At 37.3% G+C, this 20640-nt stretch overlaps 1 protein-coding gene across 6 annotated transcripts in view; it reads left to right on the top strand.

Moving 5' to 3' along the window:
• NUMB (NUMB endocytic adaptor protein) overlaps positions 1-20640 on the top strand; it is a 174706-nt gene that overhangs the window by 139122 nt on the left and 14944 nt on the right. For 4 of the 6 annotated variants that reach the window (XM_060095887.1, XM_060095886.1, XM_060095889.1 and 1 more), the window contains 2 exons: positions 2073-2105; positions 18907-18981. In XM_060095887.1, the coding sequence (XP_059951870.1) occupies positions 2073-2105; positions 18907-18981 (108 nt within the window). The remainder of the gene's footprint in view (positions 1-2072; positions 2106-18906; positions 18982-20640) is intronic. The other 2 variants (XM_060095890.1, XM_060095891.1) reach the window with 1 other exon arrangement.

The raw sequence follows: 20640 nt of genomic DNA on the forward strand, positions 1-20640 counted from the left end.
TTAGACGTTATCAGCATACTTAATATTTTCAAATGAAAAGGTATTGTTACTAAACAACATATGCTTCTCAGAGCATTAATATGTTTAAATTTTTTTTACTTTATATGCATAAAGTTAGTTACAGTTATTTGCAATTCATTTACTCTGTGGTGTAATTTTACCAGTTAGCCACTTAGGGAGTTAGATTGTATAGGATAAATGACAGAAATGACTGTTGCCCATTTTCAGTGCCTTAATGGCAGAGTTAGTTGCAGGGGGAGGAGTACTGTCATTTATCAATCTATTTTGTAAAAAGTGTATTGGGCCTTTGGTTATCTTGCTTGATACTGGTGCAAGATGCCTTTCCTTTTAAAATGTCTTTTCTTCCCATTGTCTCTGTAAGTGTCTCTCCGTCTCTGTCTTGGTTTTAGACTAGTTTCATTACACTACCAGTTTCTAATATGTTGATTTTTTATTTGCTATTTGATAAATTTGTTTTAATGTATGTTCTTGTTTTAGCAGGTAAAAGAATCATAATTTAATTTTTTTAAAAAATTAATATTATTCTCTAGTCTAATAACTGTCTTTTGATGCATTTTGCACGTCAACTTTTTTCATTAACATCTGAGGTCTTTTGTAAATAGAAGGCAAACTCCATGTTTAACAGGAGCTTTTCTGGGAGCTAAATTAAATATTAACGAATCTCCTTCCCGCATCTTCCTATCCCTAAAGAATGGTGAATCTTTTAACTTGGGCTGCATCTTTTAAAAGCTGGTGATTACCTAAAAGTCTAACGAAACTAGGGTCACCAAACTTGGCAGCAGAAATAAGCTTAGTCTTATTGTTATAACTATCCCAATTACCTTATTGTATTTCTAGCTTAAGTTCAAAACATTTTGTGAAATATTTGATGCTGTTTGTGATTTTCAAAACCTAGAGAAAAAAACAAACCATTCAGTGAGAGTATTGAATGACTTTTATGAGTCAAATTTCTATAGAGTTGTCTTTTTCTAGACATTTATTCACTATTAATAATGGATTATAAAAGGTAAAGGCTTAAAGTATAGTTCAACCAAAACTAGGAAATGTTAAAGTTAAGCTAGCTTGGGTGAGTTAGAACTCATCTACTTTGCATAAGTTCTTCAGATTTTAAATGGTGGCCAGTTTTCAAAATTTGTATATGCTTAAAAATTGGTGCTGGGACCACAGACAGTTGTGTCTCTTACCTACGTAGTTTTAGAATTGTATACTTATAACTGTCAGTACAAATTTCTTTCTTCAAAAACAGTAGCGTTTAAAAAGAAAACAACCCTATTCTTCAAATTTTAGTTGTGGTTAACAGATGTGGTTTGGTTCTCAAATATATTCGTTTTCTCAGCTCCAGTGAAAGCATTGGCCATGTGTTCTTTATGGATGATTTATTCTGTGTTTGAAATAGAACATATCTGTTATTTTGCCACAATTGCTATGGAATTGATCAGCACACACATACATACAAACCTGTCCTAATGCATAAGTAAGAATTCTCGAAGTGACATCTTAAACTCAGCAAGAAAAAGTCTGACAAGGACCCTCTCTTCACACTCATAATTTAAGTGTAGCATTTTTTAATGTTACTTTGTGATCATTTGAGTGTGGACTGGTTTTTTCATTGGTGACTTCCACATATTTGACCACTGATTTTAAATTGAAAAATGTATGTGAACCAATTTACCACTCACTATTACGAAAATTTAAATGCAAATCTCACAAACCAGTACGTCCTAGTCTTTTTCTCTGCTGCCAAATTTGAATAATCTCTGTTTTAAAAGTCAGTAGAGAATGCTAAAGTAACTAGTTGCTCTGCATGGATACAGGTTCTGATTTCTTCTCTTTCTGCAGATTCTTAGGCCATACACTATGTTTCGCTGCATTTTCATGCACCCTTCCTTTTTCCCTGTCACTCCTGGTATGGATAACTCTTTAAAACTCACTCCCTTCCCCTTCTCCTACTTTGCCCTTCACCCAACCTCTTTATGTGCTTATTGCTGTAAAACCTTGGGACATTTAGCCCATACAATAATAGCGCTCGACTTGTCCCCCTGTTCCTCCAGGAAAGGAAGTTCTTCAAAGGCTTCTTTGGAAAAGTAAGTTTGATGCCACATTCATGCTTGCTTTATAAGGAGTTACACCCCTAGTATAGCACTGACACATTTTTTGAAAACGAAGTACAGCTTTGGTTTCTTTGTGATACAGGAATTGATTTGACTAAATATGGAAATTAATGAATTAGAAAGCTGCTATCTATGATATTACCTGTGTGTCTGTTGATACTAAATCTGATGATGCCTAGGAAAGTCCAATAAATAAATCAAGTAGGTTAAAAAAGAATTGCTTCCTCAAGACTAGGTGTTAAAATAAATGTAATTTGATCTTGCAAAATTGTTCATATTAGCATATTTGTTGAGTTTTTTAACAAGTAAGTTTTACTTAGTGCTCAGTACTGACAGAGAAGTGGGAAGAAATACTAAATTCAAGGGAAAATAAAATGTATCCCAAATTTTACATTCATTGCTATTACTTTTTTTCAATCTAAGTTAAATTTCAGGCGAAGTAAGTGAAAGTACATAAACTTATCTTTGAGGATCCTATGCTTTTTAACCTGGGATGGTAACCTAAGAAAAACTGTCTTAATTAGTAGTCTACCAAATGTCTGTCATACGTGGAATGTTCTTTATGTAGATACTTTTCAAAGAATGCTTGTTCAATGTTCAGATTTCCTTAGAATTAAGAATATATAGGATGGGACTTCCCTGGTGGCACAGTGGTTAAGAATCCACCTGCCAATGCAGGAGACATGGGTTCAATCCCTGGTCCAGGAAGGTCCCACATGTTGGGGAGCAACTAAGCCCATGTGCCACAACTACTGAAGCCCACGCGCCTAAAGCCCGTGCTCCGCAACAAGAGAAGCCACTGCAATGAGAAGCCTGCGCGCCTCAACGAAGATCCAACACAACCAAAAATAAAATAAATAAAAGTTTAAAAATATATATATATATAGGGCTTCCCTGGTGGCGCAGTGGTTGGTAGTCTGCCTGCCGATGCGGGGGACGCGGGTTCGTGCCTGGGTCCGGGAGGATCCCGCATGCCGCGGAGCAGCTGGGCCTGTGAGCCACGGCCACTGAGCCTGCATGTCCGGAGCCTGTGCTCCGCGACGGGAGAGGCCACAGCAGTGAGAGGCCCGCGTACCGCAAAAAAAAAAAAAAAAAAAAAAAAAAAAATATATATATATATATATATATATATATATATATAGGATGACAGTACAGAAATAGATAAATACATTTCTAACATTTTTGTGTCTAAGCTTATCATTGTCTAGTTTTGAGTAAGTGCTACTGAGAGAGTATAAGAAAAAACTACTGTCATTTTATAACTGAGTGTACATTACTAAAAGTTTATGTGAATATAAAAATCCCATCACAGTTCGTTTTTCACTGGGTGGCTTTGTTACTTTAAAGAACGATTTTTTTTTTCCTGGGCCTGCCATATGCCACGCGAGATCTTAGTTCCCTGACCAGGGATCAAACTCGTGCCCCCTGCAGTGGAAGCTCGGAGCCTTAACTGCGGGACCGGGAAGTCCCTAAAGAACAATTTAAAAAAATTATTAGTTTCCACTTTCTTCTCAATTAAATATTTTAGTTGTAACCTTTTTTTTTTTTTTTTTTAACATGTTCTGGTTTAGGTCACCTTTATATTAATGTAAACAAATTTGAAGGATTTTAGATTGAATGGTTTAATTCAGTAACTTCTGTCAATTTGAAATAAAAAGTCGTATAATTTACCCACACATGTCACAATAAAATTTTTTAGTAGATATTTTGAGCCTGAGTCAAATTAACAGGTCCGTAGAATGTGGGATCTATAACTAGAAAGAATAAATCCTATAGACATTTGCATCATTATAAATAGACTCTATAATTGTTAAGCAGATTTTTTTTGGTGGAGCATTTATTCTTTCCTAAATAGCATTTCTCAAAGCAATTTCCCATCATCCCAATTAAAATACAGTTTTAATTATCTTCTAAGTGATCAGTTTTTAATATGTCTACTTTAGTAAAACAGTCTTTCTTGTCCATGAAGGCTAGGTAGAGAAAGCTAAAGGAGAAAATATTGATTTGGTTTATAGAAAAAACATGTTAAAGTATATTTTTTAAAAGGTTATAACATGATGTTAAAGAACAAAGATAGCTCTCACTTGAGAATCAGCTCCAAGGTGGCAATATTCATTGCTATAAATAATGGGGTCATTGTGCAGCTACAGTGTCACCAAACTGGGTCACACTGTGCTTCTTAGCTGTTTCACTGCATTTTGCTACATGGCAAATCTATATGGTATAAGAAAGAAAACTATGAATTATCTCACTTAATCCTTACAGTAACCCTGAAATTATTATTTTCCCATTTTACAGTGAGAAAACTAAAGTTTACAGAGGTTAAGGGACCTGTCTGAATCCACAGATACAATAAGTGGTAGAATCTAGGATTTGAACCCAGATAATCTGATTCCAGAGTCTACACTCTTAATCATTATGCTATACAATCACTCAGTTTTCAGATTATTTACAAGCAAAGTTTAAAAGATTTAACCTTAAAAGATGCTAGTAAATAAAGAGCTTCCTGGAAACTCATTTTTACTTTCTAACTTTCTTCTTTAAAGGTAGTAATTTTTCTTTTTTAATTTATTTATTCGTTTTGGCTGTGCCGGGTCTTAGTTGCGGCATGCGGGATCTTTAGTTTCGGCACGCAGACTTCTTAGTTGCAGCTTGCCTGCGGGATCTAGTTCCCCGACCAGGGAATGTACCCGGGCCCCCTGCACTGGGAGCGCGGAGTCTTAACCACTGGACCACCAGGGAAGTCCCTAAAGGTAGTCATTTAATTTTGGATTTTTGTCTCTTGTCAGTTTACTTTGTTACTAGTTAATGCTTTAAAGAATCTTTTTCAGTGTTTCAGACTAACATTTTATTTATTTAGAGATGTTTAAATCATACTAGTGAGATTTTCTTAAAAGATACTAATTGATCCCATAATGTGAACAAATATGAACCTCAGAATTTTTTTCTTCCAGTTTTATTGAGATATAATTGACATACAGCACTGTATAAGTTTAAGGTGTACAGCATAATGATTTGACTTCATATATCATGAAATGATTACTGCAGTAAGTTTAGTGAACAACTCTCATCTCACAGAGATACAATACAGAATTCTTATGTTGTTGTGGGGAGAATTCTTTTTATGGCCAGACAATTTTATTCTTATGTACAATTTTTTTAAATTACAGTAAGTCATTCAAAGAGTTTGGAAAATCAAGGGAGAAAAAACCATCACCTATAACTTTCCAGAAATGGGCTTTTAAGTGAAAAACTTTTCTTTAATTTGGAGCCTTTTAAACCTTTCAAGTTGCCATCATTCAACTCACATTCACACTAATCTACAAGAAGTAGTCTGGTGAAAGAGATTTGGTTTGTTGAGTTTGCTAGGTCAATTGTGTTTTGATGAAAGCTAAAAATGAAGAATCTCATAGGGAGTTTTTATCTAGTAGAGTTCCTCATAAATTTTGATACTTTCTTAGCCTTCTTATCATGTATGGTTTAATGGTCCAGGATAAAGAGAACAACAGTTATCAAGTGTTTCCATCAAACACATTTGGAGAAAAGTAGGTAGATGGGAGAATTATTAGCCCTGATTCTGAATTTGTAAATCATGACCAGGAGAACTGCTGCTGCTTTTCCCTAAGTTGCGTCCTGGACCTGACCACCCTGTCCTATTCCTGTCAGGGGCCTGACCTCCCTGTTCCTCCAGCAAATGGGAGCAGTACCTTCAGAAGCTTTAGCAGTGAGGAACAGATAAACCTGGGTGTGTTACAGGGCTGTATTATTAACCCGTTGTAAGATTACACACATCTTAGAAGGAAAAAAAAACCTGAAGCTCTGAAATACCTTTTTCTAAACTTAGCTACATTAAATTGCTCATTTTTTTTAGGAAAGTCAAGAATGTACTCAGCTTTTTAGGAAGTATTACATACAGCTTCTAGTGTATTTGGCCATACTCGGCAAATATTTTATTACCAAGCAATTACGTGACACTTAACATTTGAAAAGCATATTAAAATTTTAATGTATTTGAGGAAACTCATGAGCTAAGTAATCTATATTACCATTTTATGAGGAACTGACTGAACACAGAGATATAAAATGTTTTTAGGCCACCCTACTGGGTCTCTTTTTAAAGCCATTGTGTTAGAAAAATTCAGTTCAGTCAGCCTCCTGTGAGTCTTTCTCCTGGGTGTGTCCTTTACTACTGACACAAAACACTTTACTTCTAGTCACCAAATATATAGAGATTTTTTCCCCTAACCAAACAATTCTCTGTGACACCAGCTAGGTGTCCTACAATTTAACTCAATTCTAACACTATCTACTTGGAGATAGTGTCAGATCCCACAGATTTAAAGACTCAGTCTCACAAGACTGCTCCCACCCACTTCAGATAATTGCAATTGTAGGTCCCCAGGTTACCCATAATAACTTCTGTCTAATTTGGCTACAAATTGGAGGTTCCCATGACCTCCTCCTCAGGTTTGATTAATTTGCTAGAACAGCTCACAGAACTCAAGGAAACACTTATGTTTACCAGTTTATTAAAGGATATGATAAAGGATACAGGTGAAGAACCAGATGAAGACATACATAGGGCGAAGTCTGGGAGTGTCCCAAGGGCAGGAGCTTCTGTCCCTGTAAAATTGGAGTGTGTCACCTTCTCCATGTGGATGTGTTTGCCAACCTGGAAGTTCTCTGAACCTTGTACTATTGGGATTTTGTGGTGGCTTCCTCACGTAGGCTTGATAGATTATTTATTCCAATACCAGCTCCTCTTCCCGCTCTAGAGGATGGGGGTTAAGGCTGAAAATCCTAAGCTTCTCATCATGGCTTGGTCGTTCTGGCAACAGGCCCTCATCCAGGAGCCCACCCAGGGTTGTCTCATTAAACAAAAGATGCCCCTCACTTAGGAATTTACAAGGGTTTTAGGAGCCCTGTGTCAGGGATGGGGTCAGAGACCAAATATCAGGACAAGAGATGCTCTTTGTGCTCTTATCACTTAGGAAATTACAAGGATTTCAGGAGGTCTGTGCCAGGAACCAGGGACAGAGACCAGTATATATTTTCTACTATCTCAGCTATCTACTTGTATTTATATAGAACTTTATAGTTTGTGATGTGTTTTGACCTACTTTCTAACTTGTTACTCACAACAGCTCAGTGAATTAGGCGTGATAGTTCATGAAACTACATTTTACAGATGAATAAACAAGCTCAAAGAGGTCACCCAGCTAGTAGTACGTGGCAGTGCCTACCCTGAAACCAAAGTTTTCTGAAACTTAGAGTTCTTTCACCTACCCTGTGTTGTTCTGTCATTCAAAAGTGTTGGCCTCTGCTTTCCTCGGATAGGCTTTAATTATAGTGAATGGAGAAGTGTCAAATGCAGGGGACACTAGACAGCTCAAGGGCCTGAATGCTTCCCACAAACATGCATTGTATGGCCTGCGCACAGTTCATAAATTTGGATTAGTTGCTAATATTTCAAACATTGAAAATTTTCACATCAAAACTATTACATCTATCTTAAGAATGGAAGACGTGGCAAAACGGAATGCTCTGTATGTGACAATAGTGGCTTGAGCTGAGTACCAGTTGTGGCCTTCGGTTGCCTGTTTGCCACATCCCTGCAGCTCCCTATGGTCCCTACACTCAGCCTGCGTCACTCATTTTGTTACCGCTTTTAACCCTGTAGGTGTTTGAGTTTGTGAACTCCTCCCTGGGCTATTATTTGATTGTGGTGGGGGGGAGCGTGTTAACCACTTCTAACTGCATAAAAAGCACCAAAAATATTATAATATGTGTTTCAACAGATACTGTTAATGTACTGCCAGATATAATTTTTTAAGTTTTGATGCTGTTACAGTTGTTAAATGGCATCATTAGAAATGGTTATGTTTTAGAGAATACATAGTTGAAAAGTAATGCAGGGTTATATTGTTTTCAACTAATTATCAAGAGGAAAACATTTCATGGTATTTATGACCACTGTTAAGTCAGTGTACTCACATCTACATTCTAATTAGATTTCCTAAGTTTTCTCCTCAATGGCAAATTGTACTTATTGCTTATCTTCGCTCTGGATCCTTTCCTTTACTCATGAGGGAATATCACTTGCTGCCTCTTTCCTTTTCTTCCTTTCTGTTTTTTAAATTCTCACGCCCTTCTATAAATTTTACCTTCTTTTGTATTTTATTAGTTGCATCTTTTAGGATTTGGTTTATTTATCCTTTTGAAGTGCAATATAACAAATTTCTGAAGAAGAAAAAAGACAATCCCAAGAGTACTCAGATTTCCATTGATCCTTGGTTTCAGTATTTCCTGTGACATGATCAACTAATATGTCAAATGCCCTGGCCATTGATCTTTTCTAGATTTAAAAAAAATTCATTAACCTTTGGAGTTATCTTTTTTATTTGTATTCATGAAGACTCAGTGGTTCTCAAGCCTCAAGTCACAGTGTCTAATAAAACATACTAGGGACTGTACTAGGCTATCCAGATCAAAGATGAGCGAGACAATCTCCATTTTTTAAGTCCAGTTTACTCTCATTTTCAGATGACTATTTGACTCCTCCTTCCTTTTCCTTAAACCTCCAGAATTTCTTACTCTTCTCTCTTTCAGTTGATGACCTTGCTTCCTACTTCAGTGAAAAAATAGAATCAACCAGAAGAGAACTCTCGAACGTGACACCACATCTGCTCACCTACGTGAATCTGTGTACATATACTCTGTTTTCCCTCCTATTCAAGGGATGAACTGTCTGTGCTCCTAGCTGAGGCCAACTCCTCCACAAGATTCTTATACTAGCTCTTACTCATTCCAGTAATGCTACCCCCCTCCTCCATGATCAGTTTTTCTTTCTCTAGTGGATCATCCATTAGCATTAAAACAAACCATCTTTCTAAAAAAAGGTTTCTTCTTGGTGCCTTCAGTTTCTGCTCTCCTTTCCCCTATTAAACTCATTTAATCAGACTTTTATTTACTCAACCTATCAGCAGCAGTTGATATAGCAACCAAATCCCTCCCGCTCCTCGAAACAGTCTATTCATTTGGAGTTCAGGTGTCATATTCTCTTGATTTTCCCTTGTGTTGATGCCTACTTCTTAGTCTGTGGACTGTTCTCTACCCACACTTCTCCCTTGATGATCGCATCCAGTGTCATGGATTTAAATACCATCTCTATGCTGATGATTTTGAAAGTTCTGTCTCCAGACATCTGCCCTAAACTCCATAGTGGTACTTCCATCTTAGAAGCAGTATAGCATAGGGGTCAAGGACACAGACTGGGGATCTGGATTAATTGTATTTAATCCTGGCACAGCCACTTACTAGCTTTGTGACCTTGGGAGAGGTTCTTAACCATTCTGTACCTCAGCTTCCCCACTTATAAAAAAAGGATAATACTAATTCCAACTTCACCTGATTGTTGTGAAGATTAAATGAGTAAATATAAGCAAAGTGTACAGAATAGCCTGCCACATGGATGTGTCAGTATCATCATCATCATTAAACATTTCACACTAAGGCATTCCACACTAACGTGTCACAAACCAAATTCCGAAACGCTCTCCCAAATTACTCTTCCCTAGTCTTTCCCATCCCAGTCCATGTGCTTTAGCCACAAATCCTGGATCTGATCTTGACTCCTCTCTTTCTCTTTTACCCTGTATCCATCCCATCAGCAGTTCCTGTCTCACTATCCTCCACCACTACTGCAGTGGTCCAAGCTAGTTTCTCCGCTCACCTGAATCATTGCATTAATGTTCTACACAATCTGCTTTCACTATTGTCCCCCTACCATCTGTTCTCAAGATATCAGTCGGAGTGATCTTTTTATGACAGAGGTCTGATTGTGTTGCTCCACTGCCCTAGATCCTCCAGTAGCTTCCTGACCTACTCAGGGTAAAAACCAGTCTTTTAGGCCTAGCAGGCCATTATACATGCATTATCTCTGTCCTTTTTCCTATCTTCTCCTATTCTTGCTTCCTGTGTTCCAGCCACACTAGCCTCCTTGCTGTTCCCTGAGCATACCAGGTATGCTTCCACCTCAGGACCTTTGCACTTACTGTAACCTCTAATCTGGAACACACATCATCCAGATATATACATGGCTCACTTCCTCATCTCTTCCCATTTGTTCAAAAGCCCCATTTTCACTGAGGCAGTAACTGAGAGAACCTTATTTTAAATTTCAAATACCACCCTCCTCTGTATACAAACACTCACTATTCCCCTTCCTAGCTTTATTTTCCTCTGATAGGGGTTATCACCATTTGTCATAGCATACATTTTACTTATTTTTTTTATCTCTTCCTCACTAAAACATAAACATTTTGTGGACAGAGATCTTCACCTAATTTTGTTCACTGCTGAATCTTCAATGCCTAGAATAGTTTGTGGTCCATAGTAGCTGCTCGAAAATGTCTGAGTTAGTGAATGACAAATGCAGTACTTTCACGTTCACCCTGTAGTGGGAAAAACCAGACAGGTAAAAAAGTAGTTAACAGGGCCTCCCTGGTGGCGCAGTGGTTGAGAGTCCGCCTGCCGATGCAGGGGATACGGGTTCGTGCCCCGGTCCGGGAGGATCCCATATGCCACGGAGCGGCTGGGCCCGTGAGCCATGGCCGCTGAGCCTGCGCGTCCGGAGCCTGTGCTCCACAACGGGAGAGGCCACAACAGTGAGAGGCCCACGTACCGCAAAAAAAAAAAAAAAAAAGGTAGTTAACAGATTGTGTAACAATAATAGGTACTACTGGAGCAGAGAGGGACAGTGAATGTTGGAGATTGTGATTAAGGCTTCTGAGAGGAGATGATACCTAAGTCTGAGACTTAAGACTGTGACTTCCAGTTAAACTAAGTTAGAGTAAAAAGGCATAGAAGGAACAGCATTAACAGGGCCACTGGGGCAACAGAGAACCTGCTCCAACTCATTCAGTTATTCAACCTAGGGATATACAGAAGGAGACAGAAGATAAGACCCAAGTTTACAGTATGGATGAAAGGTGGTGGGGAGATCATTCACTGTGAGAAGAGGTATGATGAATTTGGTTTTGGACAGGTTGAATTTGAGGTCCCTGTGGAATTTTCACTCAATTATATGCATTTGAAACTTAATATGAACTTAATGAACTTAATATGAACTTAAATGAACTTAATATTAGAATAATTTCTATTCTAGGTTCCCTCCTCCTCTCAATTAAAAGTGATTTGTAAACTAGAAGAGCTAAATAGCCTCCCAAAATCTCACCTTTGTTGTTTGGTTCATGACGTGCTATTATCCTTATTTTTTCCCGAAAGCCTTTAAAGGCCCTTCTCACTTAAGAAAGTGCAGGTTAAAAGTTACTGTACTTTTAAGGAAGCAGCCATTGGAGATATTACCAGTCTCAAATCCTACAGAAAGTTGTGTTTCTCAGAGGTACATACTGTATCTTGGAATTATAAGACAAAATTTATTCATTACACAGTTCTGTTCAGAAATTCAAATGTCATCAAATGATAGATTTGAAGGCCCCCTCAGATTAAAAAAGAAGAAAAAGAAGAAGAAGCCAAGTTTCCTGTTAAGGAAGTCTCTCATTCACTCATTACAAGACACACCGTGTCATGGTTGCCTACTAATATTCATTATTACTCCATAATGACTGGGTTATCTCTGTGTGTAGGTGTGACAGAAAGACTGACCAGAGATTCTTTACATATCGGGTGCCCTTGAAGACCTCTTTGGTGTGTAGCAGAGAGAGCTTTGCACGATAGAATGGCAAATCACCGTTGCTCAGAAAGAGTGACTTGCTCTACGCTTCCTGCCCACATTTGTCTGTTTGCTGCTGTTGCTTCTTAACATTTCATAGCTATGCCAAATCATGCTTCTGTGTGTCTTTAGCATCTCTTTGCTTTGGCTTACATTAGAACACCTTTTTGCTCTTGTCTATCATATGCCCAGCACAATTGTCTTGCCTCCAAATATCACTTCTATTTATGTTGATTAATTGTGCGTTCTTATCTCACTGTTGGCCTTGGGAATCATAGAACTTTAGAGTTGGACTGCGCCTGAGTTTGGGTCTCAGTTTAAAATAATAGGATATAAGACACATTTGTTTAAAAAAAGAAAAGAAAAAGAATTCAGGGACAATTCCAAACAGTTCTAGTATTTCAATATAATGAATTGTCTTTCCAAAACAGGTTTAATCACTTTCCAGGGATTATGACGATTTATATCAGAGGTCATCAAACTATGACCCACTACCTGTTTTTATAAATAAAGTTGTATTGGAACAAACCCATGTCCATTTGTTTACATATTGTCTGTGGCTGCTTTTGTGCAGCAGAGCAGAGTTGGGTAGTTGTGACATAGACTGTATGGCCTGTGAAGCCCTAAATATTTGATATCTGGTCCTTCACAGAAAAAGTTTTCCAATCCACGATTTAAACAGTTTAGAAATATACTTCTCCAACTGGAAATCCGAAGTACTTCCCCAGATAACACTACGTAAAACAGAAGAGTGACTGTGAGGATCTGTCAGCGTACTGAGCACACTACCAACTTGTGATCTCCATCCATTTAAAAAAATTTTTACGTGGTGTCTACTAAAAAAACAAAAAACAAAACAAAACAAAAAAACCCCTGGAGATTAATAGGTAGGCAGATGGCAGTTCTTTATTGTAATTAGTTACTTCATTGCCTTTTATTGTGAGTAGCTTTTATATTTAGGGGAAATGATCTTAGTGTACTGAGTTTGTTTAGTTACTATCTCCATGTCATTTTTGCAACCTTTTTGTCTTTCTTCACTGGTATTTTCATGTTAAGATTACCTGTGCATTCTCTTACTTGCAGTGTAAGTTTCCTGATTTAATAATTTGTAATAGACCCATTTCCTGCTATCATTTTCTCCAGTGTCAGAGTCTGCTTAATTTCTGTATTGGTTTATATCTACCCAAAATAAAAGGTGTTTAAGGGAAATGTTAGTTTTAAAATTTTAACATGGATATTTAGAGAGTTGAGTAGTTACTTGAAAATTATACTTATATTTGACATTTTTCACTCATAGGGTAGCTTGATCCTTCTCAGTTTGAATTCTAAGTTACCGAAGTTCTGTTCATGTTAGACCCATATTCTTTCCTTGAAGAATAAGCAGTTTTCTCTTTGTCGTAAAACTGTATTTTTCATGCATTAACACTATTCAGTGTGAATTCTACCTATAACCTTGAAATTATTATTAAAATAGAAAGCGTTGGAACCGTGGTGATGAAATAATTCTTACTGTCTCACATATACGTTACCCCTACCACATTTTTATTAGTGTCTGAAGTATTATGTAGTCTTTTTTTTTTAAGGGGTGTTTGTGTCACTAAGATGTATGTATATTCTGTCGTATAATAACGCATATATGTGGAATCTAGAAGAATGGTATAGATGACCTTATTTGCAAAGCAGAAATAGAGACATAGACGTAGAGAACAAAGGTATGGATACCAAGGGGGAAAGGGGTGGGGAGGGAGGAATTGGGAGACTGGGATTGACACATATACATTATTGATACTATGTAGAAAATAGACAACTGATGGGAACATAGTGTATAACATAGGGAGCTCTACCTAATGCACTGTGGTAACCTAAGGGAAGTCCAAAAGGGAGGGGATATCTGTATGTGTATGGCTGATTCATTTTGTTGTGCAGTGGAGGCTGACGCAACATTGTAAAGCAACCATACTCCAATAAAAATTAATTTAAAAATTTTTTTAAAAAGTTTTTAAAGATGTATGTATATTCTATATTTCATACTTACTCTGGGTTATCTCTTTTTTTAGTCCTGTGGCTAGCTAACTTTGGCCTTATCTCCTAACGTATTGGCTTAAGTAGATAGTTTTAGGGCAAACAAAAGGAAAACTTTCATCTTCTGTGACTTTTATCATTTTCTAAAAAGTGTTTAGGAATCTTAGTTTATATTATCAGAATGAAAGACACTAAAGTTTACAGATAGTTCAGAAGCATTACTACTTTAGAATTTGTGAGAGGAAGTCCGGACTTAATTTCAGCTGCAGGTGTCTTTGAGTGTTAATATCTCAATACCTGATTGAAATAATTGTAATGTGGCAAACTATACTGACATCCAAGAACTGGCACTCAAATGTATGAACAAATGGAAGAATTCATATTATCTGTTTTCTTCACCTATTTAGAGAAATCAGATGCTGTGAAATATGATAAATACAATGCTTCACTGATACAGTAGTACAGCACTATAAAAATCAATATAAAGACATACTCAAAAAGCAGAGATATTTTCATAATAGTCTAATAGGGCCAATAAAATATTTCCCTGTATATGATAAGGAAACTAAATGGAGAACAGTCCCATTCTAAAATGACCTTTTATTTTACCCACTGTTAGTCTCCCAACCTTGAAGTAGTTCTGTCTGTTGCCTCCGATGCTGAACACTGTAGGCTGCAGTTGCACAATGAGCATATTGATATAACTGCAAATTGAAATTTCTTACGCAGGATTTTCAGTGCCTTTTGGCAGTCTTCTGTGTCACTGATTAGCTGTCTCCTATTTCCTACAGAAGATATTTAGCAAATTTATTCCTTCAACAAATATTTCTTAAACTCCTACACTGTACCAGGCATTGTTCTAAGCTCTGAAGTTATAGCAGTGAACAATAAGGATGGAAAAAACCCTGCCATCATGGAGCTTACATTCCAGCAAAATACTAAATGCTACATAAGCGTTGGTTAAATATGGGCAGTTACAGTTGTTGATGGGGTGGGGTGACTGTTGTCCCAGTTTGCCTGAACAGCCCCAGCTTAACACCTGTTTCTGGGTTTTAATAGTGTCCCTTTTCACTTTCAAAGTGGTCCCAGTTTGGACAGTAAATTATATGGCCACTGTAGTTCTAAACCTTTTACATCTATTTATTTCTTGAATCCTCATAATAATCCCATGAGGTATGTGACATTATTAATGTCATTATGCAGATGTGGAAACTGAAGCATAGAGAGGTTAAGTAATTTGCCCTTGGTCATACTAGTAAGTGGCAGAACCAGAATTCAAACCCAGACAACAGCCTGGCTCCAGAGTTTGTGCTGAGTCACTATACTGTACCGCCCCAATGCTGCTATGGTAAATCTGCTTTCTTATTCTGCCTGTCTACCTTCTTCTCCCTAGCAAAGTAAATTAGGTAATCTCATCTCCTTGACAGATAAATTTGTGGCTCTTTGGAGTGAGCTTCCTCAACTTGTCACTCACTCCTTTACAAATCTGTCTTCATTTTTACTTGGCTTCACTCCATCCCTCTATTTCAAGGACGGGACATCCCTCTTCCCATGTAAAACTTGTATCCTAGCCTCATCCCATTTTGCCTCCTGGAGGACTTTGTTCTCTACATTACTCTTTTCGGGCCTTCAGTCTCCATCTTTCCACTGGCTTTTCCCATTCAGCATATAAGCATGACCTGTTGTTGTTGAAAGTGTGTGTTACTCCAGCAAGAAGCTTTATTGTTGGGAGAACTTTTTTTAAGTTTATTAATATAATGATGATAAATGAATACCAATTATTTATTACCCTCTTTAAATTCCAGGTACTGTATATATCTCTGATCCTTTTACCAACCCTATGGATACTTTACAGATGAAGAAACGGAAGCTCAGAGGACTCCATAACTTGCTTAGCTTATGGATAGTGGCATTGAATTCAGACTTGTATTTGTCTTACTCCAAAATCCATTCTATTTCTAGTATATCATGTTAGTTTACCACAATTCTTAAAGGACGTCCCTTGATCCTCTGCTTGTCCTCCATAGCCTTATAGCTCTTTTTGTAGAAAAGCTTTTTTAAAGAGAGTATTTAATATGTGCAGACTCCTCTTGCCTTTCATTTACTTCTCAACCCATTCTAGTCTGACTTCCACCTTTTTATTAGTCAGATCCTCCAAAGAAACAAAACCACCATCTGTCTCTCTCTCTCTCTGTCTCTGTGTGTGTGTGTGTGTGTGTGTGTGTACACACAGGCCAGCAGGCTGGAAATTCAGGCAGAATTTGTTACAGACTTGAAGCAGAATTTCTTCTCAGGGAAACCTCAGTTTTTAACCCTTAAGGCCTTCAACTGATTGGATGAGGCCCAGCTATATTATCAAGGGTAATCTCCTTTATCTAAAGTTAGTTGGGCTTCCCTGGTGGCGCAGTGGTTGAGAGTCCGCCTGCCGATGCAGGGGACACGGGTTTGGGCCCCGGTCCGGGAAGATCCCACATGCCGTGGAGCGGCTGGGCCCGTGAGCCATGGCCACTGAGCCTGCGCATCCAGAGCCTGTGCTCCGCAACGGGAGAGGCCACAACAGTGAGAGGCCCGCGTACCGAAGGAAAAATAAATAAATAAATAAATAAATAAAGTTAGTTGATTGTAAATGTTAATCATATCTGCAAAATACCTTTATAGCAACATGTAGACCAGTGTTCAATCAAACAACTGGGCAACCATAGACTAGCCAATGTGACACATAAAAATAACCACCACAACCTCTATCACTGTGGTGTCTTACTCATTGCTAAATCCAGTGGACATTTTTCACATCTTTCCTTAACTTGGTCACTTTGCAACGTTTGACATTTTGGACCACCTGTTACTTCTGGAAACCCCTCTCCCTAGTTTCAGTGATCCGAATCTCTTTTCATTCTCCTGTCCCTCTGGCTCTTCCTTTTCTGATATTTCATTACTCGTCTCCCAATTCCTTAATTATTAATATTCTCTCCTGTCCTTGACCCTCTTATTACTCCCGCAATTGATGTCTCCCCAAACTAAAATCCCATCTTAGAATTCTCTACTGAGCTTTAGACCTGTATATCCAATTGCTTGGATGTTGCACAGACATCTCAAACTTTGCTTGTCTAAAACTGAAATCCTATTCTCCCACTCTCCAACTTGCTTCTGCATCTCTTCTTTCTTTATCTTAGTTTGTAGTACCATCTGCACCCAGTTAGTTTACCAAGCCAGGAACCAGAGAGGAGTCTTCAGCATCTCTCTTACATTTACCATTTAAGACTTTCCCATCTCCATTCCTATCTCAACCAAGAGAGCTCAACCCTCATTTTCCCTCACATAGAATCTTGTTGTGGTATTTCTACCTCCCATCAGTCTCTTTCCAACCCCTCTCTGCTGCCAAAGTGATATTTTAAAAATGCAAATCTGTTTATTCGTGTTTAAAATTCTTTTAGTAGCTCCTAATTGCCCACAGAATTAAGACAGAATTCTTTAGCAGGCATACAGTCCTCCATGGCTAGGCCTTTTCTGCTCTTTATATTCCACTGCGCCTCCCTCACCCATCCTACTTCAGGCCGCACTGAAATATTTATAGAGCCCAGATTTGCTGTATTATTGGCTTCCACGTCCTATTCTGCTGTTTCTTCTGCCTGGAATGTCTGCTACCTCTATTACTTCCCTGCCTTCATACCCCCACCTGGGGCATCTAGAAAAATTATTTTAGTACCCAGTTCAATCTTTAGCTTGGAATAACCTTCCCCCAATTCCACAAATAGATTTGACTATACCTCTTTTCTGACATTGTTACAAACTTTTCAACTCTCCTATAGCACTTACTACTGTATGATTTATTTGTTGTTTATCTGTCACCTTTCAATGGACTGTGAACTCTTCGAGTATTTCTACTGCCTGGCATATAATAGGCTCTCATCAGATTTGTCGTGGTGGTGGAAACGGAGCCCAGAGTGGATTATACAGTTCACTTAAATAAGGCCATGCCTTACTGAGGAGTGCTGGGCTTGGACGTGTCTAGTGAAGGATGGTAGACGTTTCTTTATCTTCCTTTGTTCCTTCTAGAGGCTGCTGTTCCAACCTTTAGTACCAGATTCCTTTTGATCTGTACTTTTTATGATGTTCTGATACCTATTCTCAGCCTTCACTTTGCTTTTGTTTTATTTTGCTTGTATCTTTGGAGCAGTTAAAAAGAAAGGAAGCTATTTAAATTACTATTACAAACTCCCACTGTCCCATTTTCATTCCATCACAGGAGAAATCATACATCAGCTTGTTCTCATGTGATTCTTGTGTGCCAAAAGTCTTTTCTCAGCCAGTAAAAAGAATTCATGTTATAATGACAGTATTTTTCCAACAGTTTTTTAATTCTCCTATGTCCCCAAAATGGTCTCCATGCACTTAATGTCAAATTAAAAACTAAACCAGTTCTGTGTTAATCCTGAGAGAAGAAATAATGGTTTTTAAAGACTGTTAAAGGAATAATGAAGCCTTCTTGGGTTTTTAATATGAAAATTTCAGGTGACCAAGGGTCCTGCTATACACATTGGGGCCAAAGGATAGTAGAATGGCCAGCATCTCATTTTAGACTTACGTATTACTTTCTACTCTAAATGCACTTGTAGAGGCTACTTGTGGTGTAACTCCTTATGTATTTAATTAATATTTATCTAACTCTTGGTTTTCGTGGTTGAGTTTTGAAATGAGTGAAGAATCTACTTATTCTTTGCCCTTTATAGAATGTGATATCTTGGTTTTTATTCCATCTGTCCCCCTTATCCTTTACTTAATTTTATCTTATTATTTTGCATTGTGTTTCTAAAATAATGTCTTTGGCTTGTTTTTTCTTGAATGTTTCTGCAGTTTGGTTTGAGTATCTAGCATTGGCACCCCTCCTGAACTTGACTCCATCTGTACTTGTGACTTCTGGAAGGCAGAAGTCAGTGTTTTCTAGGGAGATGACTATTTTTTAATATTATATATGTGTGTGTCTCCCCCACCCCCTTCCTTTTTGGTTTCTCTTAAAAGACTGGAAAGAAAGCAGTTAAGGCAGTCCTGTGGGTATCGGCAGATGGACTCAGAGTTGTGGATGAAAAAACTAAGGTAAATCTTTCATAAGCTTAAATGTTACTGCTCATATGTTTTTTATCCCTATGATCAAATATAATGCCATTAAGTTGTTGAAGTCACTCTGTATCCTTCCACTTTGTCCAAAGAACGATCTTTGGAGAGACTAGTTAATGTTCAGAAAAACCAATTTAGCTACTCATTTACCTTACGAAAAATAGAAGAGAATTCTCTCAACGTTTTGGTCTACATGACACAGCATGTTTAGCCTATGGCGTATTAGCGTTTAATGTTAAGATCTGAGTTCTGTTTTTGTTCTGACACGTTAAAAAGGTTTACCCCCACAAATATGATGTGAAAAATGATGGACCTTTTATTGATATCACAGTTAAAAATTTTTTAAAAAGTTGATAGACCATATCTAAAATTTCTTCTTGTTCCTTAATAAAACACTATTTTTAGAAAGTGATATTTGAACTGATTAACCTACTGTTTAACTGAAGACTCAATTTAAGTGAAATCTTAAGGACTAGTAAATTGCTCATTTGGTTAACATTTATTTAGAATCCACACAATATCTCAAATAATAAGTAGCACTTTGCATTTGAAAGAAAGTGATCCTACATGCCTAAATAAGAATAGACATAGACTCTGCCCTTAGAGAGCATAAGGTGTTATTTATATAAGTACATTTAATCATTAATTCGAACTTTCTAAGAGACCTAAATCTGGAGAAATTTTAACAAAAAGGCAATTTTCAAAAAAAAAAAAAAAACCCTCAGGTGTCACTGGAAGGAGGAGAAAGTCTGGCAGGTAAAGGACAGTTTTCATGGGTAGCTTGCCTGATATATTGTAAGTGATTTAATTTAGCTACATTTTAGTTCTTTTCCCTAAGGCTTTTCTTTTTTTTTAAGTTCAAGAGAAGTGGTAGTCTTAAATTTACATTACAATTGGAAATAACTATCATTTTAATTAGCTTATTTTGTGTAGTTTTCATTAGTGCTTTGGGTAAAATTTGTTGTATGTGGAGGCTATATTTTTAATTGCTTTACACGATAGTTAGAAAGTGATGTTGCCCCCTAGTGGTTACTTATAACACTGGAATTAATTAATTTACTTCTTCCCACATTGAGTGATAATAGTGATTGATGACTTGTCATCCTGGGACCCATTATGAGCAGAAAAGAAATTTTGCAATATGTATAACAAATGAAGGGCTCATATTTAGAATATATAAATAACTCCGACATATCAAAAGAAAAATGACAGATAGTCCAAAAGACTTGAATCACTTTGCTGAAGAGGAAATTCATAGTAATCAAGGTTATGCAAAATAAAATTATAATGAGCCACCAGCATTGCAGAACTTTAAGGAATTGACCGGCAAGTTGGTGGAGCAACAGGAATTCTCATAGTTATGCTGTATAAAAGCCATTTTGTTTGCAGGTTTTAGCACTTACAGCCCCCATCTCAGCATCTAGGGATTTTAGCCACTGGAATATCACACAGAAGAGCCAAAGAGTGTCAAGATTTTAAAAAACATTTTGTGCAATGTTTATACTATGTGGATACGATGTCATTCAGCAAGTATATAAACATAGAGAGTCATACTCAACTGATCAGTAAGTTAATAAATACATAGAGCTGTTCTGGAAATGATGTTATTTGAATGTAAGTTATATGGAAATTGGATTA

Source organism: Mesoplodon densirostris, chromosome 4, assembly GCF_025265405.1.
Source record: "Mesoplodon densirostris isolate mMesDen1 chromosome 4, mMesDen1 primary haplotype, whole genome shotgun sequence".
NCBI classification, from domain to species: domain Eukaryota; kingdom Metazoa; phylum Chordata; class Mammalia; order Artiodactyla; family Ziphiidae; genus Mesoplodon; species Mesoplodon densirostris.